The sequence below is a fragment of the Pristis pectinata genome, chromosome 3, assembly GCF_009764475.1.
Source record: "Pristis pectinata isolate sPriPec2 chromosome 3, sPriPec2.1.pri, whole genome shotgun sequence".
Classification (NCBI taxonomy): domain Eukaryota; kingdom Metazoa; phylum Chordata; class Chondrichthyes; order Rhinopristiformes; family Pristidae; genus Pristis; species Pristis pectinata.
The window spans coordinates 121,208,098-121,233,740 of record NC_067407.1 but is presented as its reverse complement, the minus strand read 5'-3'; the positions used below and the strand labels follow the sequence as shown (position 1 = coordinate 121,233,740).

At 40.3% G+C, this 25,643-nt stretch overlaps 1 protein-coding gene across 1 annotated transcript in view; it reads right to left on the bottom strand.

The window, feature by feature from the left end:
* Positions 1–22,119, bottom strand: part of LOC127568763 (stonin-1) — a 79,590-nt gene extending 57,471 nt beyond the window's left edge. The window contains exons 1-3 of the mRNA XM_052012895.1: positions 21,398–22,119; positions 8,724–10,558; positions 6,232–6,434 (exon numbers count right to left, since the gene is read on the bottom strand). Coding sequence (XP_051868855.1) covers positions 6,232–6,434; positions 8,724–10,558; positions 21,398–21,414 — 2,055 coding nt within the window. The 5' untranslated portion in view covers positions 21,415–22,119. The remainder of the gene's footprint in view (positions 1–6,231; positions 6,435–8,723; positions 10,559–21,397) is intronic.
* Between the last annotated feature and the right edge of the window lie 3,524 nt (positions 22,120–25,643).

Below are 25,643 nucleotides of genomic sequence, written 5' to 3'. Positions count from 1 at the left end.
CCAACTATTGATGGAAAAATACTGCATGGAACCGTGAACTGTGGTGAGATCCTAATCACTATATTATTGTGGATGCTGGCACCGGGTAGCATCAGAAATGTTTCCACAGTGAAATAGGAAATATCAAAAAAAGAATGTTCACCAGCTCACCACTCTTGGTTCTGTCCTTCAAGACACAGAAGATCTACAACTGTGGCAGCTGCCAACTGAAGGGGTTGGGGGTGGAGCCAAGTGCAATAACTGTGCAGGAAGGACCAGATATTCCTACAGAACAATGTGCTCAGTTTTAGTACTCCCATTTCACTTCTCAAAAAATCAAGTGACCAAGATACTGCCATAATTTTAAACCCATAGACTATCTTTGTCACAACATAATGCTGGAGGTTGTGCTCTCTGTCATGTTCATTGGGTCACACAGTCTCCAGGTTTCTCTGGATCTTCTCCCTCGATTCGAATCCACTTCTTTTCAATTTCAACCTGTAGTGAAAAACATTCCAGAATAAATAAGGAAGAATTACAATAACTCACAGAGAGATAAAAAGAGAAAGATATCCTGTATCTGCTTGGCTTGGGTGGAATTTTTCAATGGGTTTGGGATGGGGGTGGGAGAGGTTGGGGGATAAATTACTAACCAAACTAGTGTGGTTCAATTTCAGATGGAGGCACCTTTGTTTCATCACATGTAAAGAATCAAAAGCAGAACCAAAAGTAAGCTATCCATTTCAAGTCTGATTAAAACACAACCCCTTGTGGGCTATTGTGAGCATAAGCTTACTAAGAACTGTATCCAATCAATTCTTCTATGATTATCAATAGGTGAGAGGTCCAATGATGTAACATCAGACACAAATTAAAATCTGCTGATAGTGGAATTATTGCTAATATACAACACAAAACAAAATCGAGCTGAAAAATAAAGATGCCCTTTTTTGGATGCAGCTCCACTGAGGACAGTTCCAGATTGTCTAGATTTGGATCAAATCCTCCTCTGCAGCTTCAGGGAATATTGGGTAGCTTTGCTGGGAATTGTGGGCCATTATGAGCACTATTTTTATAACTTTACTAATGCCAATTTCCTTTTTAAAGTTCTATCGAAGGGGATGAAAAATCATTGTTAGCATTATATTGGTAGACTTGCAACACCTTTTGCTATTATAATGCCACATTCATTGAGCTAGATATATCTACCTTTCATTTCGCAGTCTGTGGTTCAATTAAAAATAAACAAAAGATTATAAGCAAAAAATAATTTTGCTGCTCTGATGTTCTATGAAACTGCTTAAATTCATGGTCTTGGAGAAACTGTGGTTCAAATGAACTGATGACACCATATCACGGGGTTTATTTGGCTATTAACATGGAAAAAAGTGTTTTCGTCTGGAAACACTTTGTTTATTATATTAATTCATTATTTGAAATGTTTACACTTGGTTAAAATATGAACATCAAAATTTCATTCTTTGTTTCAAATATTACACAACATTTCAACTTTTTGTCAACTTCATTAACAATTAAAACATCATGGAAATACAGTGGGAAATAGCCAAATAACATTGAATTTTTTTTCTGGTTTCTTTTTGCTTCTTATTTTGCCTTCCATTATTCTGGCTCTACCTCATTCAGGTGAAGCTATCAAAACATTTGAAAACATTAAAGTGGAGCAAAAATGCAGTGGAGCTGCATCCAGAAAAGGGCATTTTTATATTTTAGCTAAGGTTTTTTGTGTTGTATATTAGCAATAATTCCACTGTGAGTATGTTTACCATTAAATGATGAAAGATTGCAGCATGCTGTTGTGCAGAGAGACTTGGGAGTACTTGTGCATGAATCGCAAAAGGTTGGTTTGCAGGTGCAGCAGGTTATCAAGAAGGCAAATGGAATGTTGGCCTTCATTGCTAGAGGGATTGAATTTAAGAGCAGGCAGGTTATGCTGCAACTATACAGGGTACAGGTGAGGCTGCACCTGGAGTACTGCATGCAGTACTGGTCTCCTTACAGGAGGAAAGATATACTGGCTTTAGAGGCGGCGCATTGGAGGTTCACCAGGTTGATTCCGGAGATGAGGGGGTTAGCCTATGAGGAGAGATTGAGTTGCCTGGGACTATACTCACTGGAATTCAGAAGAATGAGAGGGGATCTTATAGAAACATATAATTATGAAAGGGATAGACAAGATCGAGGCAGGAAGGTTGTTTCCACTGGTGAATAAGACTAGAACTAGGGGACATAGCGTCGAGATTCAGGGGAATAGATTTAGGAATGGAGATGAGGAGAAACTGCTTTTTCCAGAGAGGAGTGAATCTGTGGAATTCTCTGCCCAGGGTAGCAGTAGGGGCTACCTCATTAAATATATTTAAGACACAGATAGATTTTTGCATTGTTGGGGAAGTAAGGGTTATGGGGAAAAGGCAGGTAGGTGAATCTGAGTCCATGGCCAGATCAGCAATGATCTTATTGAATGGCAGAGCAGGCTCCACGGGCCAGATGGCCGACTCCTGCTCCTATTTCTTATGTTCTTCGTAACGTTCTTATGAGGTCTCACAAGCAGCAGATTTTAGCACACCTGCTAAAATGATTATAGATTGGTTAATTGATTTTTATTGCCTGGTTTTCTGTCTGTGAAAATTGTTTGCTGTGTGTAGCTGCTCAGTACTCTGGGAATACCATGCCTGTTTGGTGCTCCTAAATTTCTGCTTCCAGGATAAATCAGTTTTGGGATAATTCCAGTCAGCATTGGTAGAGCAGTAGGCACAAAATAAAAAGATCTATTTAAACACTACTGAGATCTCTCAGTAATATCTTGTTATTCTACCAAATAACCTATTGTTGATATGCAGATAAATTTTTATAATTCAGACTGAGGAAATGAATGCACTTTTGTCATTCTTAGTATTCATAACCTTGTTCTTAAAATCAAATCCATACAAAAAATGTATCATAAATTGGCAGGATTTATCGTTCACAGTGCAGGAGCTATAGGATTGGCTAGTGTAAGAAATAAAGTGGAGCAAAAATGAGATGCTGGAGGAAATGAGCGGGTCAGGCAGTATCTGTGGAGGAGAAATGGACAGTCGACGTTTCAGGTTGAAACCCTTCATCAGTCTACATTCCACCATCTGCATCACTTCTGCCCCCTCTCTGGGAAATAAACTGTATCGTTCAGGAGTTTCATTTGATTTGGGTCAGTAAAGGTATTTATCAAGAAATTGGATTTAGGCCTATAAATAAAAATAAAAGAGGAAATGCTGGAAATACTCAGCATCCAAGGAGAGACACTGAATTAACATTTCGGGTCAAAGAACTTTCAACAGAACAGCTGACCTATAAAATGAGCTGTTTTTAATTATACTAAAGCTGTCCTGGAGAAGAGCATATTTAATTTCCAGCCCTATCCTCAAATATATAGAAGACCCACTTACAAAATAAAAGTAAAGGCAGAGAACTGTAATCTTAATTTTTCAAATCTCCTTTGAGCACTATGACAACTAAAACCACATCATTCTATTTTACAGGTATCAACAGGAAACACTTTTACAAGGAATATTTATCAGTCTTTCCAATGGTAGATTTCTACATTCCAGATGTGATCAGAAATTTCCGTTAACGTAAATTAATTTTAACTTTATGGCGCACATTCTGTCAGTCTAACAAATCCTGCCAAAGTATGATAAGAGCTTAACTGTGGACATGCTGCTGAAAAGGAACTCGATTATAAATACTAAGTTATCCTTTAACACAGAAGTTTTGCCTTTTTCTGAAAGGCTATTCCTCTGCAGGAAGGATGTGCGAAGGGTGCAGCGGAGATTCACCAGGATGTTGCCTGGGATGGAGCAGTTCCGTTATGAGGAGGGAATGGAGAGGTTAGGTCGTTTTTCCCTGGTGCAGAAGGGGTTAAGCATGGACAAAACTGAGGTATATAAAATTATGAGGGGTATGGATAGGGTAGACTGCAGGGTACTTTTGCCCATATCAGAGATAGATAAAACTAGAGGACATAGATTTAGGGTAAGGGGTAAGAGATTTGGAGGGGGTCGGATGGGACCCTTTTCACCCAGAGTGATGATTACCTGGAATACACTGCTTCAGAGAGTAATGGAAGCAGAGTTGCTGACAGCATTTAATAAGTGTCTGGACAGGCACTTGAATCACCTAGGCATAGAAGGCAATGGGCCAAGTGCTGGAAGTGGGATTAATACAGATGGGTGCCCACTGAGCAGCATAGATATGATGGGTGAATGGCCTGTTTCCATGCTATAGGATTCTATGATTCTATGACTCTCGATCAGTAACAGTATTAGGTTGCTTTGATATATATGTTGCATTTCAGTTTGGAATTGGAGTTGGTTTATTATTGTCACTTTTACCAAGGTACAGTGAAAAACTTGTCTTGCATACCGTTCATACAGATCAATTACACAGTGCATTGAGGTAGTACAAGGTAAAACAATACAGAATGCAGAGTAAAGTGCCACAGCTACAGAGAAAGTACAGTGCTGGTAGACAATAAAGTGTAAGGTCATAATGAGGTGCAAAGACATAACAAGGTACATAAAACCCACTTACAAAATAAAAGTAAAGGTAGAAAACTGTAATCTTAATTTTTCAAATCTCCTTTGAGCACTATGACAACTCAAACCACATCATTCTGTTTTACAGGTATCAACAGGAAACACTTTTACAAGGAATATTAATCAGACTTTCCAATGATAGATTTCTACATTTCTACAGGTATCACAAGATTGAGAGAAATTCATGCATAGAAGAAAGTCATCCTGACTAACAATCACAAACTAATCCCATTTCCCAGCTTTTGGTCCACAGACTTGTAGATTACATACATCAAGTGCTACAAGTATCTCTGGTCTAAAGAAAATAACCCTAGCCTAGCCAATCTGTCCTTATAATTACATTTCTCCTCCCCTGGCAACAGTTTATAAATGTCCTCTATCTCCTCTGCACTGCTATCATATTCTTTAAATGCAGTGATCTGTAAGAAAGATAATGGTGACATTTAAGGAGCCTTCATAACTATCTTAATCTTGTAGAATATAGTGAACCACACAAAGTGAAATTTCTGGTAATAGTTAAGATAACTGAAATATTTAACAAAGTTTGCAAAATGATCCCACATAGAAGAATGCCTCATCAGGCATGACGCTTTGAATTCAAACTTTTATCATGCTTCAGATTCACATGTGTTTGCAATGTATTCCGATGAAAGGCCGTTAACATGAAGCATTAACTGTTTCTCATGAATCAGAATTTCTACCATGAATCACAATCAAATGGTGAGCTGGGTATACGGCAATAAATAAGAAGCTTCATGAAAATCAAAATCTCCAGGTAATAGAAATCTGGAACAAAAATCAGAAAATGCTAGAAACACTCAGCAGATCAGGCAGCATTCATGAGAAAAGAAACATTTAACTTTTCAGGTTGATGACCTCGTTGGCATCATTGAATTCAAAGTCCAAAATAATCAAAAACGGGCAATTTGCAACAATTATCTGCAAAAACTTACCTGGCAATTGAATTAGCATTTTAAGCAGAATCTACAAACACTTTTAAAAGACAAGGCCCCATTCCATTCTGCAAAATTATTTGATTCCTTAAGTTTGGAGCACCAAGAATACAAGGTCAAGACGAAAAGATGATGAGCATTCAGGAAGAGATGGTCCTGTGGAAACTAGAGGGTGAGGCACAGTGTCATCACAATCAATGAACCGTGGTGAAAATTAAGGGACAGATCTGAGATTTAGAGCATGGCGACACCTGAGCCAATAAAATTTGTATGGGAATCATAACATCCTCATAGCTCTTCAATAAGTGGATCAAGGCAGAATAAAGATACCAAGGAAAAGAGCAAGAAAAATTAGGAAAAACTTTTCAGATTGTATCCCCAACTCATGAATTATGTCTGAAAAAGAAGAAATATAAAGTTCTGTCCTGACCTCAACTCTTCAGAACCATACAGTTCACTTTAGGAAGTGCTATAATTAGCAGGTCAGCAGGTTTAAACAAGAAAGCAGTGGAGAGGCAGTGGGGTTTGGGTGGAGAGACAGTGGGGTTTGGGTGGAGAGAATTGCAAACCTTTGGTGCTTGAGAGCTAACAGCACAGCCACCAACAGTGGAACAATTAGATTTAGAAATGATCAAACTTGTTTTGCAAAAATAGATTGACAATTTACCAAACAAACAAATTTCAGAGTAGAAGATGGCAACACAACCAACCTGGTAATGGTATCGAGCTTTTAGGTGAATGCGTTTCTCTGGCTGGATGTCACTCCCTGTGCCAAATGACTTCACTTTCGCTTTGGAAGCTGATGAATCAGGCACCTCAAATTCCACAGCGACAAATGGCTCCCATTCCGAAGGTATTTCCTGGTCTGAACCCAGCTCAAGTTTGCAAGAAAAACAATGTGGATGGTCAGATGCTGTAGAGTGAAATGAGAGAATTCATTATCACGCAATCAGGTGAGAAGGAATGAGTTGACCTTAATGTTGTTTAAGTACAAAAAAATGTCCATATTCATTACAACTTTCAACTAACAAGATGGTTATATCTTTAAATTACTCAAATATCCTTAAAAACACCATCTATTAAAGTAGTAACGTAAAAATCCAATTTTAACTGTAATTATTTTATGTTATTGCTTCCATTATAACAAGTACATTAATTGACCAATGTTTTATTAATTGCCACATCTATGGTGGGTTCTGTTTTCCATGAAACAAGTGGTGAGTTAGTTTGATTTTACTTTCTGATTGTTTCTCCAATTCTAACCTCTTGATCATTTCCAAATCTAATTGCTCCACCACTGGCTTCTGTAATTTTAACTATCAACCATCTGAGCTTTGCATTTCCCTCCTTCCCAAATATTACCATCTCTCTACCTCTCTTTCCTTCTTTAAAATGCTCTTAAGAGCTATCTTCAACCAAGCCTTTGATCAGCTGTGTCAGTTGTACCTCAGTGTCCAATTTGTTTGATAACCCTCTGGGAGACCTTTGGCTGTTACAATAAAGGCATTATTTAAATACGTTATTGAATTAAAAGTAGCGAAGAGGAATTTCATCCTTTAAATGCCTTGTCTAAGTTCATGAACTCCATAATGAAATTGTAAAACTTGCCCTCCTATCACTGTGAAGTCAGCATCAATGCCACTTGTGTCTAGGGGTCCAATAAATCATCCCTATTGTTTGAACTTGCAGAGTCTGCATTATGTAGATAAAGCATAGGCAGAGTTCTGTTTCCATTTCAAAACAAGTACAAAAGGTACTTTTTAAATGTAGAAATATACTTACAGCTAGGAAGATGGAATTTATAAGTTGTGGCACCAGGAAGGACAAGATCTCAATTATTCAGTAGGTGTAGTTTAGTCCTTTTTTTGTTCCTTTGCATTGGAAGATTATAATCGTGAAGAAAGTTATATCAAATTTACTAAATAAATGACAGAACTGCCTTAATAATTATAATCTTTCTTTACAAAGGAGAAAATAGCAAGTAATCCACCCTTAGTAGAAAATGGACACCCACCTTCCCATACTCTTTAAGGAAGGTTTTGTCCATCCTGTGCCAAAATCCCAATGGGACTAATAACTCTTGGCCAGAGAGCACTGGAGCCAGGCTGCTACCCAGCCTCACCACCCATCGTGCCTGCTCACGTTTCCCTTGAATGGATACAGAGTACCAAGTGACCTGGTAGTCTGCATCCTCAAAACAAAGCTGCCTTTGAGGGGCAAGCAGGCTTCAGGCAACATACTACTGAGGCTTGAAGTGTTTTTTTAGATGGGTCCAATAATCTTTCAGAAACTGTTCAAGATTTAGATAATTTAAAAAAAACATTTAAATATGAAAAAGGAAAATTAATCACACCAGAAACAAAAAATTTAAAACATTAAAATAAAGTAACATTGGGTGAAGTAATTCAAACACTTAACAGCACTGAGCTTTGACCACATGGTTGGTGACCCCTTCAAAGCATGATTAGAGTAAGGAACCATGGAAAAATTTCTCAAGTTTACAAATTTCTAAATAAAAGCAGCAGCTCAAGATGAAACCCAGCACTACCTTCTCAAGGGCAGCTAGGGATGGGCAATACACTGCTGACTCAGCCTGCAAAGCCCACATCCCTTGAATGAATATAAAAAAACTGAGGAAAGAATTGATGGTTTATAGCTTACCCACTTTTTTGAAAAGTGGGAAACATGTATCAACCTCTAGTTCTTTGTTGAAGTCCTCTTTTCAAAACGATTTTGGAACATGATGGCTAGTCTGCCTTCTTTTTAAGTGTTACAGCAGTTATTCCATGACTAAAGTTCCTGACTTTGTTAATTTTACGAAAGAGGTACATGTCTGTGAAAACTGGTGGAACAGAGATAGGGGCATACTTGCACCATTTGTTCATACTTAGCATTTGGCATTTTTTTCTACCTATCAAAGATGAATTAACAACCATTAATGAGTAGTAAGTAAAAGGTATTGGTCTTTCTTAACTGCTATAATCATTATTTTACACTTTAGCAGATACAGTTTAAAATCTTGTAATAAGTGTAAGTTTGAGCATTCAAAATTTAACACTGTCAATTCAATAGCATATAGTATGTGTAAAATTCTTATATTATGAATGGGAATCAGCACCTATGTGTATATCATCAGGTTAATATTCACCAGCTGTTCCAGTTTCCACATGCTGACTTTCTGCAATTATATTATGGAAAATACCTGCATTCTTGTCAGGTAGGCTATCAATCCTCCAGACAATTGCCCTGAAAGCATGTTCGTACTTAGCAGTGCCAATGGTGACTTGCATAACTGGCTCACCACCTGATGTGCTAACAGAGCCAAGTCGAGCATTCCGATTCTTTTTAGCCTTCAAGGACTTCTGTCGGAAGAGGTGCACAGTACGAAATATTTTGGACCAAGCCAAAGGAATAGGAAAGCGTATCATCACATTTTCACAGTACTTGGAAGGCAGCATGTTTTGTAGATTGGAATAAGCAGAGGACATGACTAGAAATGCCCGCAATTCTGTGTAGGCTCCATGAACTGTGACCAGACCCTTTAGCAAAAAGGGAAGCTCAGGATTATCACAGACTGTTTTAAATCGCATCAGCTCCACTCTACAGGCATCAGGAGGAGTAAATCTAATGATTCTGGATTTCTCAAACTCATTTTCTTTCACACACTTATGAACACGGTAATCACAGATCTGAATCCATGTGCTATCCATATCATTTTTTAAGTAACTGTGGTCTTTAATTTGAAGCTGTAAGTCATTAAGAGTTAAGAAACATTCAACATTGCCATTAATGAAGCACAAACAATGAATGTGAGTCATCACTGAATTTTTGAAGAGTTTTCCTTCCTTTGTAAATGTTCCCCAGAAGTGATCTGTTATCTCGAGTGTCATTTCTTGCTCTTCGTAGATCTTCCTTCGCTGTGTTAGGAGAGGCAGCTTCATTAGTTCCTCTTCAACTGCAGCAATGAAGTCTGTGATGTCCCTATAGTCAGTCGTTCCAAACTTCAACACCTGCTCAATCTCTGCCTCATGCAGGACTTCAGGTTTTGGATGATACTTGCGTTTTTCTGTGTACGACACATGTTCAATCTTCACCGTGTGGATTTTTCCTGATTCCTTGTAGTTCTCCAGTTTGGGTTCTGAGAGCCTGCAGTAAGGTTGCAACTGCAATTCTTTAAAGGGCTTTTCAAGGCCTTGCTCATAATATAATTGTAAAATACCACCAGCCAAGAGCTTGAGATAGATTGGACCCCATTGACGAGAAGACATCATGTTCTTCTTTTCAGGGATCCTCATCATTAAAGGCCAACCATCTTTGCATTCGTGTCTGAAGAGATCTCTACCAACAGATGAAGACATTTGTGTATTTAGCAGCTTGCTTCCTGATGATGAACTCTGTGACAAATGTAAGTCCTCTGCTTGTATTTTTTCAAGCTTTTGGCAAAGGGCCATCAGCGGGGAATTGCTCTGAACTTGATGGTGTCCTTTTATTTCCTTTGGTGGATGGTTTCCATGAAGAAGAGTGTTTGTTGCATTAATGCCTGATGTTTTACTAGGGTGGTTACTCTCTTTTTCACACTGAGCAGCATCAGTCCATAAAATACATCTCTGATTCCAAAAAGGGTTGCTGTATCCATTCTCATTGTTGTGTGAATGGAAGTGATTGGTTTGTGATTGTTCCTCTATCTTAAATAAGTAGTTATCCTTGGGTGAGCTCTGTGTAATCGGTGTCTGAGGCCCATAAATTGGGGTGCAAGGAAAACTTGTGCAATGTGGAGAAAGAGGTGTGCTACTTTCAGAGGCAGATCTCCAGGCTGTTTCATGTTGAGAGGAAAGACTTAACACCAAGCCACTGGATTTGAATCCTTTGAGCCCACTATCTGACTCGAAGGACCCTTTCGGTGACTGGAAAGCAGAATCATCATCAAAAGTAACCCAGTTTGGATAACTGGCAGAACACATGTTTAATCTGACGTGTTTTAGTTCATAAAAATCTCTTCTTTTCACAGTTCTAGAAGATGGATTGCAACATGCCTTGCTGTAAAAACAAAATTTAAAAAAAATTATTTTAAATGTCAGTTGGTATTCCAATAGTTCTAAACGATAACAAGTACTAGATTATAGATAAACAGAAAAATACTGATCCTTTCTTGAACATTATTGGCCTGAACTGTCTAATAGCAGAATATTACAATATGCATTTCCTAGTGTATTGCTGCTGACCTTATTGATCATTCAGCTGACCATAAGGAATAACATGGGTGGTTCTCTGACCTATAATAAATATTTTTCGTGAGTTTCAAAAATAGATACAAATGAAAAACATTCTTCAGTAACAGAATTCAAAATCCAATGATCTCTGTAAACAGTCTCTAAAATCAGCTAAAATTGTTTAGATGTGTTTATTTTTAGCTTAAAAAATTAAGTCAGTTTGGTAGTTGAGATTCATGATAATACTCCAAAAGGCACCACCCTCAGGAAATGTTACCAGAAGTATACCGGTGTATATATGGATGGAAAATTCTGTAATACACACAGTGCAATAGCACTGAATAACATCCAATATATCCTACCTTCTGTGGCATTCTCCAATGCTTTTCATTCTATGCGAAATTATTTCAAACATTTATCGCCCTTTGAGTAATGATGTTAGTCTGGTGTTTGTGGTATTTCTGTGTGGAAGTATGTTAACCAGTTACATATGCTTCTGATGCAATGATATAATCATATGTGTGATGTAAGCACACGTGGCAGTTAGTTGTTAATCTTTACTAGAAGTGTTAGCACATATTCTGAAGCTTCTGGTGTTTCCTCGTGTTTATTTAATGTGACACTCACCAGCTCTGCAGTAACACCCATCCTCCAAATGTACTACAATTTGTGATGAGGAGAGCCAAAAACCAACATGTACTAGGGCAAGAAAAAGAATTGAAGAATTTGCCGATAATTGCAAATTGATGGCACTGACCAGAGGATTGAAAAATCCAAGCCATTCCAAGTCAGGGAAGAGAAAGTGGTTGGGACCTTGAAGATTTGACAGCTGCTGGTGCACAGTGAGTCAGTATAAGCCATGTCCATTGGTCAAGCAGCATTCATTAGAAAGGCAGCAGTCGTCGGTAGCATTGTGAACAACAAAGCAATGGCAATAACTGGAGGAAGCACAAGAGATTTGAACATAGCGGAGAGGTGCCTTGTATCAATGTCAGTATTCGGGGAGGAAAAAGACAAAATGGTGGCTCAAGTGCAGACATGGAAAGCCTAGGAACATATGTTCAGTCATCTGAGTCTTTCATATATGTAGAGAGTGGAAATGTTCTTTACTGCAATTAGTATTTTGGAAGAAGATGATTATATTGAAAATAAGCAGGCATAGATAATTGCCTTAAGAGAGTAGGAGAAGGTTAGTCTATTCACATAGATTGGCTCCAAGAGCTATCACTAGTTTACTAATCTGGCAGTCCCACAGAAACAGAATTCATGCACAACAGCCAAATGGACCACAAAGGAGCAGAGATCACTTTTTGCAACATGTAGTATTAGGGAATTGGTATCAAATGTTCAATACACAGTTGTTTGAGTGTTCTGTACAAAGCAATGGTATCAAATATACATTTTTTTCTCCCACACCACCTAGCTTCTAATACTGCAGTCACAAGGTCAGTATGCACTCTCAGGGAACCTGTGAAGAGAAAAGTATCCCAAAGTTGTTTGACACTGACTGTAAATTATCATTAATTAATTTCCAACTCTAGCAGTGTACAATGCCACATTCCACCATTGGATACACCGGTGCAGCTGCTGATGTGTCACAGACTCTGAGTACAGATGAGTTTACTGCAACCCAGTTTAGAGGAGAGAGTGGTGAGATGATAGTTGAAACAAAAGCAAAATCATGACTCACATCCTGATGACCTATTGGGAAGAGGCCAAGAGAAGCTGTACAAACAACGTATGAGAGTGAGTGGACTAAAACCAATGAATATGTATGAAGTGCAGAAGTGGGAAACAGTGGTGAGATAATACAACTCTGCAGTATGAAATGATCTCTTGTTTAAATGGAGAAAAACTCCTTAAGTTGGACAGTATCCAATTGAATGAAATGAGTGAAATACCAGAACATATTGGAGAAATATGTGAAAATAAATTTATTTTAGAATATAGAACCAGAACTGAAGAGGAGACATAAGTCAACAGTGCGTTGAGTCAGGATGTCATACATTTTTAGATCAGGAAATCACTGCAGGACCAGAGTTTCAAACACAGTCAAAAAGGTCCAAGCATCTGAGAAAAACAGTAAATGGACTGAACATGTAATGCCTGTACACATATGAAATAGCCTTTCAAAGTGGCAAAGCAGTGTGATATACCTGTAATGTAAATGAGTACATCTTCAATAAAGGGCTCATGTTCCGAAGATCTTGGTGTTCTCCTGGAATTCATTTAATGCATTGTGCACCAGTTCTATAATAGTGTATCACAGACCACCTCTCAACCCAGTCCAAAGCTATATAAAATCATATAAAAACAATTTGCTCTTCTGTATTCTGGTCCTACATCTTTTGGTAAATTGTAACAATCTGATTTTGTCCCAATGACTCAATTTGATTCATCAGAAATTTCAAGGAAGGCCTCGCTTAACTGATTCCTCTCCAGGATGCAAAGGTTCATCTTATCCCTCTAAAAGTCAGTCCCTTCACCTGTCGTATTATCCTCTCTTGGTCTTTAATTCATACCATTTAAGTATTGCATGTTACCATTTCTTTAATTTTAGTCATGTTTTCTCTATTTAGAAAATTTAAAAGAAGATTAGAAGAAAGTAATTTCTTTGAGGAGATGAGAGCAAATGAGCTAAAATGGGATGTCACATTTGCTATAGGCATTTTACACATATAGTCAGTGTGTAATGTTCATATTGAAAGGCTAATGTTTCTGGTGTAGTCACAGTTAGTTTGTTAAAGGAACAACATTTTGTTACTAGAAATCAACAGTCTGCATTTCTGGTCTGCAAATATAGATATTTTTATGTTTCTGAAAACTACAACCACTCAGTCTTTAGCACAGTTTGAATAATCACACATGAGCATTGGTACAGGGCTGATATAAAGTCACTTGCTCACCTTTGCCATTTCAAGACAAGGGTCAAAGTCAAAGTCAAAGTTGAACAAAAGTCGAGTTTGTTGTCATATGCACAAGTACATGTTTGCACAGGTGCAATGAAAAACATACTTGCAGCAGCATCACAGGCACATAGCATCAGAAAAGCAGCATTCACATGAGAAACATAAATTATAAACAATTTTTCAGAAGCTTAGAGAAAAATGATTAAGATGGTGCGATAGGGTGGTTGTCTAGAAGAAGCACCTCCAGAACTAATTCAGATGTTTACAGAGTGCAAGAAAAAGAGAAAAATCCAGAAAATAATATATTCTGCCTCAGCACTAAGTAATTTTGCAGCCCCTCCCATTTAAACTGCGATCAACTCCAGAATTATGCCTTTCTAAAAAGAAATTTGACCAGATATCTCAGCTTGTACTTCTTTAGAAACAAAAAGAATAGTTTTTGGTATTGGTATTGGTTTATTATTGTCACTTGTACCGAGGTACAGTGAAAAACTTGTCTTGCATACCGTTCGTACAGATCAATTCATTACACGGTGCACTGAGGTAGTACAGAGACCATTGAGGTAGTACAGGATAAAAACAATAACAGAATACAGAGTAAAGTGTCACAGTTACAGGGAAGTGCATTGCTGGTGGACAATAAGGTGCAAGGTCAAACAAGCCCATCTCATCGTATAAGGGAACCGTTCAATAGTCTTATCACAGTGGGATAGAAGCTGTCCTTGAGCCTGGTGGTATGCGTCCTCAGGGTCCTGTATCTTCTGCCTGATGGGAAAGGATAGAAGGGAGAACGGTGGGGTATTTGATTATGCTGGCTGTTTCACCAAGGCAACGAGAGGTATAGACAGAGTCTATGGAGGGAAGGCTGGTTTCTGTGATGCACTGGGGTGTGTCCACAACTCTCTGCAGTTTCATATGGTCCTGGGCAGAGCAGTTGCCATACCAAGCCGTGATGCTTCCAGATAGGATGCTTTCTATGGTGCATCGATAAAAATTGGTGAGTGTCAAAGGGGACATGCCAAATTTCTTTAATCTCTTGAGGAAGTAGAGGCACTGGTGAGCTTTCTTGGCCGTGGTGTCCATGTGGTTGGACCAGGACAGGCTATTGGTGATGTTCTATCAAATAGAAATGTTTTGATTTTAATTCCTAATCTGAAGTTCTTGTTTGAGGTATTAGATGAAATATTGAGTTGTTTTACCATGGATAATTATTTATTTCACATTGAAGCCTTACTGCATTGCACCAAGTCCAGTTCAAGGGCTAGGATGGAGAGCTCTTCCAGCACTGTCTGCAACCATTTAGCAGGAAATGCATGAGTGAGTTCCAGAAGTAATTCCTCTGGGGATTTTCCCTATTTATAGTGAACCAATATTCTAGGAACTGACCATCAACAGTGGCCTAGAACTTCCATAAACACATCCACAGGTCTTGCCCCATTTAGAACATAGAAACATAGAAAACCTACAGCACAATTCAGGCCCTTCAGCCCACAAAGCTGTGCCGAACATGTCCCTACCTTAGAAATTACTAGGCTTACCCATAGCCCTCTATTTTTCTAAGCTCCATGCACCTATCCAAAAGTCTCTTAAAAGACCCTATCGTATCCGCTTCCACCACTGTTGCCAGCTGCTCATTCCACGCACTCACTGCTCTCTGAGTAAAAAACTTACCCCTAACATCCCCTCTCTACCTACTCCCCAGCACCTTAAACCTATGTCCTCTTGTGGCAACCATTTCAGCCCTGGGAAAAAGCCTCTGACTATGTACACGATCAATGCCTCTCATCATCTTAATATACCTCTATCAGGTCCCCCCTCATGCTACGTCTCTCCAAGGAGAAAAGGCCGAGTTCACTCAACCTGCTTTCATAAGGCTGAGTTCACTCAATCTGCTTTCATAAGGCATGCTCCCCAATCCAGGCAGCATCCTTGTAAGTCTCCTCTGCACCCTCTCTATGGCTTCCACATCCTTCCTGTAGTGAGGCGAGCAGAACTGAGCACAGTACTCCAAGTGGGTCTGACCAGGGTCCTATATAGCTGCAACATTACCTCTCAGCTCCTAAATTCAATTCCAAGATTGATGTAGGACAATACACCATATGCCTTCTTAACCACAGAGTCAACCTGTGCAGCTGCTTTGAGCGTCTTATGGACTCGGACCCTAAGATCCCTCTGATCCTCCACACTGCCAAGAGTCCTACCATTAATACTATACTCTGCCATCATATTTGACCTACCAAAATGAACCACTTCACACTTATCTGGGTTGAACTCCATCCGCCACTTCTCAGCCCAGTTTTGTATCCTATCTATGACCCGCTGTAACTTCTGACAGCCCTCCATACTATCCACAACACCTCCAACCTTTGTGTCATCCACAAACCTACTAACCCATCCCTCCACTTCCTCATCCAGGTCGTTTATAAAAATCACAAAGAGCAAGGGTCCCAGTACAGATCCCTGAGGTACACCACTGGTCACCGACCTCCATGCAGAATTTCCCTGTGGAAGTTCTGGTTTCCAGTGCAGGCAAGGCCTAATCTAGTGGCAGCCACTTCCACCCTGCCACCTGGGCTGTTGGCTGTCCCAGTGCTGCACTGATGGACTTCTCATGGAGTTCATGGGAGAAATGTGAACTTCCATGGATTTCCTAGTTTGCAGGCTGTGAAGAATGTGCCGTTTAATTGATCTTGTTAAAATGAACAAGAGAGATTGGATCGTGGAAGAAAGGCAAGTAGAGTCATGGAGACATACAGCACAGAAACAGACCCTTCAGTCCATGCTGACCATCAAGCACGCATTTACATAACCCTACATTAATCCTATTTTTTATTCTCCCCATATTATCATCATTACTACTCCCCTACAAAGCAGGGGCAATTTACAGTAGTCAATTAACCTACAAATCCGCATGTCTTTGGACTGTGGGAAGAAACCAGAGCACCCAGGGGAAACCCACATGGTCACAAGGAGATCATGCAAACTCCACATGGACAGCACCAGAGATCAAGATTGAACTGGGTTTCCAGCACTGTGAGGCAGTGTTACTTATCACTTATTTATCATCATCAATTATTCTAAATTGTTTTTGTATGCACATGTGATTTTAAATGTGTTAAATATTTAAAAATATTTATCATTTTAAACTTTTTAATGCCACTTTTTAACAGATTCCAACTATTTAAAGTTTGCAAATGTCTTGACATTCACAAATGTTGAATGGCTCTGAGAGCAGTGACAGGTTTGACAGCTGGGGAACCAGGAGCTTGGGTCTGACTGGCAGTCAAAGCTGTGTGAGTGCATCCAGCTGCCTGAGCTGACTCAACCCCTGTGCTGCTCTATTACATGCCAAAGTGCTGGGTGCAAGGTGGAGTCATTGTGGTCAGGAGAGGCGTCTAGTGATATTACATCAACAGAAAATCAGCCCCAATATTACAGATGTAAACCCATGTTGCATTACCTCATGATAGAGCAAGTTGGACTCTTTCTTGCAGATTAGTGGAAACTTTGCTCTCCCCTGTTTGCAGCTAATTAAATTAGCAACAGCTCTCTTTTATGTAAATTTCAACTTACAATGTCAGCACAGAAATATCAAGGGGAGGAAATGAATCATAATCTTGACATTCTGGATGAAAAATCTCCCCAGTTAAAACTGATGAAGGTCCCCAACTTTGTTCACCGATATTGTCCAACCAGCTCAGTTTCTGTTTATATTTTAGATTTCTGCATCTAACTATTTTGCTTTAATGCTAGCTTAGAGCATCATTGATTCTTGTCCCTGCTGTTAAAACGATTCCTCTGGTTTCGGAATGATAATGAGCCAAACACTTTTCTGTTTTTCTCTCTCTGGCTACAAACTGATCCTATGCAGAACATGCAAGTCTCCAAGGAGTACAACAAACACAAAATACTGGAGGAACTCAACTGGTTAGGCAGCATCTATGGAGGAAAATGAACAGTGGATGCTTAGGGCCGAGACCATAGATGCTGCCTAACCCACTAAGTTCCTCCAGCATTTTGTGTTTATTGCTCCAGATTTCCAGCATATACAGTCTCTCTTGTGTCTGCAAGGAGTACAAATTCTCCAGCATATAGATATGCAGAAAATATGCACACAAAAGAGATAGTTATCCAGTGAACTAATACCATATTCCAACACCTTTGGGATCTAAGTTGATGGGTGGATAACTGCTTTCTCTCTTGATAAATGAGTTTGGATAATCTCATCCAAGTAGCTCATGATCCTAGTGGTGAGGTCATAGCAGAGACCATGAAGAGAAAGCAGGGTAAAGTTTCAGAATTGGCTGCTCTACTTAGGCTGCATTTAAGGCAAACTGTTTGGGGAGAGGTTCAGCAATTTTTACAGACATTTATATAAATGTGCATCACTGACAGGGAGCGTCTACCACCAGCAAAGTATTTCGGGAATTCACACAGGCCTACCCACAATTTTCCATCCAGTGAAATAACAACAAATGGACTGGAAAGTGTAACTGTTGGGTTTACATAAAAGTCAGTGAAGCTGTATACACATTGGGATATTCAGCCCCTTTGAGCTAATGCAATGCTTGGTCTGTGAACAGTCACTGTTGATACTGGGTAAAAAATATGATTCCCCATGGTTGACATTATTCAATTCAATAAGCACCCCAGAAGAGAATAAGATACCACCCAGGAAACAGCACTTGCTTCTAAATTACCAAATGATGTAGACATATATTAAAGACAGCTTTAATTCTGCTGCTTGAATAAAACTAGTAAACTGCTCAATCTTGCCTTTATAAAAACTGATGTACTGGTGAACAGGGCAGCTAACCAACTAATTATCTCACCATCCAGACTATTACAGTCTAGACTGTTTGAGTATATTCATTTCCAAGCCCCTTAATCTCCCTTTTACTGTAAAAATACAAAGAACACTTCTATGAAACTAAACTACATGGATTAGGTTAAGAAAAGTGAATCTAGCATTTCTGTTTTTATTTCAGATTTTCAGGATCTGCAGTTCTTGCTTTTCAATTATGCAGATTGGGAAATCGTGGGAAGTATTTTAAACTTTGAAAAGTTAAAAGGATGGGGTAAAAACCCATGATTTCTCAAAGCAAACAACTTGGTTAAAAATATTTACAATGAACCATCACTGTTTGGAACATAGAGACACAGTGTCGTAATGCGGGGTGTCGACCCAAAATGTTGACTATCCCCTTGCCTCCACAGATACTCCCTGACCCACTGAGTTCCTCCAGCAGTTTGTTTTTTGCACATTGAACAGTTAAAACATTGTACCTTTGCTATTTAGGGCATGCGAAAACTTAACAAAATTCAAAAGATATTTCAGACTGTTTAGAAGACCGACTGAGACAATGTACATTTGCAAAGATAGGGAATGGGTTTAAAGATAAAGTACCTGCTGAACTAGATATTAAGATATTTATTTATTAGTCACATGTACAACAAAACACACAGTGAAATGCATCTTTTTGTGTTACTGAGAGTGTGCTGGGGGCAGCCCACAAGTGTTGCCACTCTTCTGGCGCCAACGTAGCATGCCCACAGCTCCTAACCTGTACGTCTTTGGAATGTGGGAGGAAACCGGAGCACCCGGAGGAAACCCACACAGACACAGGGAGAACATACAAACTCCTTACAGATAGTGTCGGGAATTGAACCTGGGTCACTGGTGCTGTAATAGCATTACGCTAACCACTACACTACCGTACCACCTAGAACTAGGCCTTGAAAGTCAATGAGAAACTATCGATATCATCCTAGCAGTAACAGCTGCAAGCAAATTACTATTTACCCATATAAAATAATGAGAAAAGAAAGACAGGCACAAAGAAAGAAAGACTAGAATTAGAGCAATCAGACTAACAAAGGGAGTAACAAGAGAAGTATCAATTGGGAGACACAAGAGACTGCAGATGCCGGAATCTGGAGCAAAAAACAATCTGCGAGTCAGACAGCATCTGTGGAGGGAAATGGAAGTCAACGCTTTGAGTCGAGACCCTTCACCTGAACTGGTAGTGTTAAGTATCAACAAGTATCAAGTTGTTGGTTTGAACATTTGTGCCCATGTGGATACCAGTTACACACCAAACGCTTTGATTTTCTCCAGTGAGAGCAAGTCAACCATTTAATTCAAAATGAAGAGACCCTGCACCCTGTACAGATGGCTGTACTTCAGCAATGTCAGTCCACAGTCCACATCACCCATCTATTGGTGCTGTGGATGTGGTCATAACCCCACAGTGGGGACTTGTCAACAACCAGTGATCAGGTTGGCTGGTTATCCACTCCCTAATCCAGAGGGTACTAAATAATCACTGCTTCGGATAAAATCAGCTCATTACAGGCAAGAAGCATTTTCCAAGTGTCCCGTACCTGACATTAACATTCTTTCGTGTTTTGTACTCAATTATAACTTCTGCCTCTGCTGTGACTGCCGTCTCTCATGCCATTACAGACAGAGACGTTTAAGGTAATTACAGTTTGGGCCTCAGACATGGCACTCAAACTATAGAGCCATCCTTGACATTAGTTTCAATATTACACCCACAAGAATGTTTTTATTCTTCCCTCTGTCAAACAATATGGTTAGTGTTCTCGGACCTCTGTAACTATTAGCACCCTTGCCTAATGAAAACCTCTCTGTTATTTGATTAGAATCATGTGCGATATCAGGTTCAAGAATGGGACAGGAAATGCCAATGTTCGCACAACGGCAACAAGCTTTCGTTCTCCGAACAGTTTCTTGGACCCTCCTCCATCACGCAATGTTACTGACTGGGTCCATTCCGTGTCTTGGGGACACACAAGGGAACAATATATCACGGGAGGTGACATTGTTCAAGTTAAATTTTATTGCAATAAAAATGATCGAAGAAACGATTTGCAGATAGCGACCTCCTGTTATGTTGTTAGGTATTTATTTAGCAGTGGGATTTACCAAATGCTGGTAAATGGGATTAGTACTTGATGGTCAGCATGTTCAGGGTAGGCTGAAGAGCTTCCTTCTGCGCCGTACGGCTCTATGACTTTAATCACATTCTTGGGTTATTCAGAACGCGCTCTAAACTTCATTTGACGGAAACTAAATTCTGCTATTGTACTGTGACAGTAAGAGCCTAACACTTATTACACGCCACCTGACAGCAATCCATTCCTCATTTTAAAAGAGAAAATGCTGGGTCTATACCCCCGACAGATCCGCAGGTTAAAAATAGCGTGTAACCGAGCTCGGCACATCAGAAGGTCCGGAGCTTGGCTCCGAGGTGAGCCTGGGGTGGATTCTACCATCCTGGACTTGGTAAGTTATGGCTTCTGATCTTTAGGCACCAATCGCGGCTGGAAAGAATCCAAATGCATTGCCTTGCACATCAAGATAACCTGCGGGCAGTGAATGAGACCACGAAGGGTGAAGGAGTGGCCGAGTGGGGGTTCTGAGAGGCTGCCCTTTGAAGCTTGTCAAAAAAGGAAATCGACTAAAAATTGCAAAATTATTCTGGAAACTGGATGAAGAATCTCACCTGCAAGGTTCTTCTGTAAAGTTCTGAACAATTCGATTTTTAAGTTCAGTTTTTCAGCATTTCCAGTTTCTGTTTACATTTTATCCCACCTTGTGCCCGTTGAATGACAGAAACCGTGACCCTATAATGTGCCCGGCCTTCAACAACAGAGCAAGTTCCTAAAATCCGTGGAGCTGTTTTCTAAATGTGAAATCAATAAAACATATGGTACACATCATAGATACTTACAGTGCGACGTCAGTCATCCAACTTGGAAGCAGTGGTTAGATTTTAAACTTGATTTAAATCACCCAGAAGTTCCGACAGGGCCGTTACCTCTTCCAGGCTCTGCTCTTCAATAGAAAAAAAAGCTGCGGATCACAGAGGATAAAACCCCCTGGAACTTCTCAAAATGGCACAGGAAAGCTCTCCGCTTCTGCCCGAGCTGACACGGAGGTCATAGCTCTGCTCCGGGCTACAGCGACTGGCGGAGAGCGCACATTACAGACAGCTGCAGCAGGCAGACCGGCTTCCAAAGAGATGTCTGAAGACAAGGAACGTTCTTAAAAACATATATTTAATTGCGGGAGTATTTATCTTCCTTCAGGCAAAAAAAATCTGAAAACATGCAATTAACTCAGATCTGTTCTCTCTTCCTCTTTTCTCGGGTTCCAGTACTTTCAACATGCAGCTGAAATATCTACATGGAGCCTGTGTTTAATCAAAATATCTTACAGTATAGCTTCGAGTAGTTCTTCGCGGTGACGGTGCCGTCACTTTCCGAGAGTGACTGACAGTCCACAGTGATTTACATCAGTGAGAAATACACGGTTCGTTGCTCAGCCAAAACAGTTCAACAAAGAAATCAGCAGAAGAGTTCGCTGTCGGGGGTCGTTGCTTCCGTCTGAAATCGGAGGAGATCTGCCCGCTGAAGGAGCCACAAACACGGTGCTGGATTATGGGAAGCGCACGATAAAAGGAAATGAACAGCCTCCCCCCCCCCCCCCTAAAAAAAAGTTAAGCGCGGTCTCCAGAGAACCCAGACCACGCAGAGCAACGAAAGGCTGACCGTGGCAGCCGGCCGAGTCCGGAGCCCGCACTATCCTTGAGCAGTAGTTTGACCGTCAGAACAATCCCTCCCGCGAAGCTGGCCGGTGCACTCACTGAAGCGGACGGGGCGACTAATGAGTTATTGATCTTTCAGAGTGCATTTCATACACCCCTCCAGTGAAAATCTGACCTCAAATACCAACAATGTTCCTTAAAAGAATTTGCAAAACGAGTGGAGTAATGGGAGGGGACGGTAATCTGGCTGTTAAATTGGAAGATGAGGGGTCGGAGTTCTGGACCATTGACCCAGTGTCTCGAGCTCGAATCTCACCTTCTGGGGAATTTGTTAAAAAAAATAAATGTGGACTTTTTATACTTTTTCTAAAAAGAGCTAGACCCAGGAATGGTGACCATGTCCCTATTTGATTGGTACAGAAACCCAACTGATTCGCCTGGTGAGATTCCCTGCCTGGTCTGACCCATGTGTCATTCCCGACCCCCTATTGAAGTCAACTCTGAACGGTTATTTATCTTGGGGCGGACAATAAATGTCAGAGACTCACAGTGCGATACAGCCCGGAAACAGGCCCTTTGGTCCAGCGAGTCCACACTGACCACTAATTCTACATTAATGCCTCTGTAAATTCTCCCTGATTCCACCACTCGCCTACACATTAGGGGTAGTTTACAGTGGACAATTAACCTACCGACCCACACATCTAGCAGCATGTCAATATCAGGAAGGAAGAGGTGTTGAGTGTCTTGAAAAACATTAAGGTGGTTAAGTCCCCAGGGCCTGATGGGATCTATCCCAGGACACCAAAGGAGGAGATTGCTGGGGCCTTGACAGAGATCTTTGTATTCACTTTAGCCAGGGGAGAGGTCCCAGGAGACTGGAGAATAGCCAGTGTTGTTCCTTTGTTTAAGAAAGGCAACAGGGATAATCTGGGAAATGAAAGACTGGTGAGCCTTACATCAGTGGTAGGGAAATTGTGGAGAACATTCTTAGGGACAGGATTTGCTTGCATTTGGAAAAGCATGGATTTATTAGGGATAGTAAGCATAGTTTTGTGGAGGAGAGGTCCTGTCTCAGAAATTTGATTGAGTTTTTGAGGAGGTGATGAGGATAGGCTAGTGGATATTGTCCAGATGGACTTTGGTAAAGCATTTTACATGGTTCCTCGTGGTGGACTGGTCCAGAAGATTAAGTCATATGGGATCCATGGTGAGTTGATTAGTTGGATACAAGATTGGCCTGGTCATAGAAGACAGAGGATGATGGTGGAGGGGTGTTTTTCTGACTAAAATGGCCTGGATGAAAATGTAGGCGGTCTGATTAGTAAGTTTGAAGATGACACAAAAATTGGTGGAGTTATGGATAATGATGAAGGCCATCAAAGGATACAGCACGATATAGATCAGGTGGAAATTAAGGCAGAGACATGACTGGAGGAGTTTAATCCCGACAAGTGTGAGGTGGTACAGTTTTTGGGAGGTCAAATGCAAGAGGAAAGTATACAGTAATGGCAGGACCCTTAGGAACATTAACATACATAGCTCCCTGAAAGTGGCAAAACAAGAGGATAGAGTGGTAAAGAAAGCATACAGTATACTTGCCTTCACCATTCAGGACACTGAGTATAAAAGTTGTGAAGTCATGCTGTAACTGCATAGAACATTGGTTAGGTTGCATCTGGAGTATGCTTTCAGTTCTGGTCGCCCCATTATAGGAAGGATGTGGAGGCTTTGGAGAGGGTGCAGAAGGGATTCACCAGGATGTTGCCTGGACCAGAGAGTATTAACTATAAGGAGAGGTTAGACAATCTTGGATTGTTTTCTCTGGACTGTCAGAGGCTGAGGGGTGACCTGATAGAAGTATATAAAATTATGAGAGGCATAGATAGGGTAGTCAGTCTTTTTTGCAGGATGGAAATGCCAAAGTGTTTAAGGTGAGAGGGGAAAGGTTTAAAGGAGATGTGCAAGACAACTTCTTCCTTTTACACAGAGTGGTATGTGCCTGGAATGCACTGCTAGGGGAGGTAGGAGAAGCAGATACAAGTGCAACATCTGAGGCATTTAGACAGACTCACAAACAGGCAGAGAATAGAGTGATACAGACCATATGCAGGCAGATGGGATTAGTTAGACTGGCATCATGGTTGGCATGGATTTGGTGGGATGAAGGGCTGTTCCTGTGCTGTATGGTTCTATGTTCTATGCAGTGTATGGTCAATTGGGCAACATGAGCCAACTGGAGTGGACTTAAGGGGCCTTGTCTCCACTCACAGGCGGCATTTAGCCATGGAAGCTGACTACTGAGTTATATTTATAAGGCTCTGCTGGAACCATGGTCATTACCCTATCACCAGCTAAACATTCAGCCATCCAGATTGTCAAATTTGATAGCTACTGCTACATGTGACCCTACCAAAGTTAAACAGAGCAATTGAAGAACTAGAGAACTGGGTTTTGGTCCCTAATGATCTCCTCATCTTTGATGTCAAAGAGCAGGCACCTTCTTCTCTGACCTTTAACAGTACAGCCTAGACCTCTGATTCGCAAATGTCAACAGCAAAGAATTGCTACTCGCCCGTTTGTCCACTCACTGGATGGTACCCAACTCTTCCCTGAAAGAAAGATAGGACTTCTGGAGGGCTTCATGGCCCAGCATCACAAGCATTGCTGAGGAAACAGTCCAGAGAATATCATCATTCCCAAATAGTTAGAGCCATTTGGCTCCATCTTTGAAGGTGGCAACTACAAGATGTATCCTGCGTGGCCAAAGGATAAAATCTATTTCATGCTGGTTCCAGGACAGCATAGACTACTGGTCGAGTGAAATGCCCCCCCACACATTCCTAGATTCCCAACATTAAAACAACTAAGCCCAATGAGAAGAAACAAGAGAAAACTTGGATTTCCTCACACTTCAGCAATAAATCCTGAATCTTGGCAACCAGTTTATTGCCGCCTCAGAGCCAACACACGAGGAACCAAAAGTCAATGCCATTACTGTTGCAACTAACTTCTGCTGCTGTGTCAACCTATTACATGTCTCAAGAAGATTGATAGTACTACCTTTATAAGGAAACCAATAAAATGTGACTTCGCCAACAACACCCACATTCTGAGAACAAATATATACCTGTATATTTCAAATTTTATGCCGATTACAAAGTTCTTTGGAAATTGAGCTGGTGACCTTCTTATGTTTAAATGGAGAAAACTTTTATTAAAAAATAAAATTTTCTTAATGTATAATTAATACATTTTAAAAGGCATCAGTGTTCTTTTTGAGCTCAATTCACATTATCAATGGTTAAAACAAAATAATTGCCCCTATTTAAGCAGAGAAATAATTTTCACTTAGCACAAATATGATGCTCTCTGACATTCTCTGATGATCATTTTGTTACAACATTTTACATTAACTAAATGGATGTAA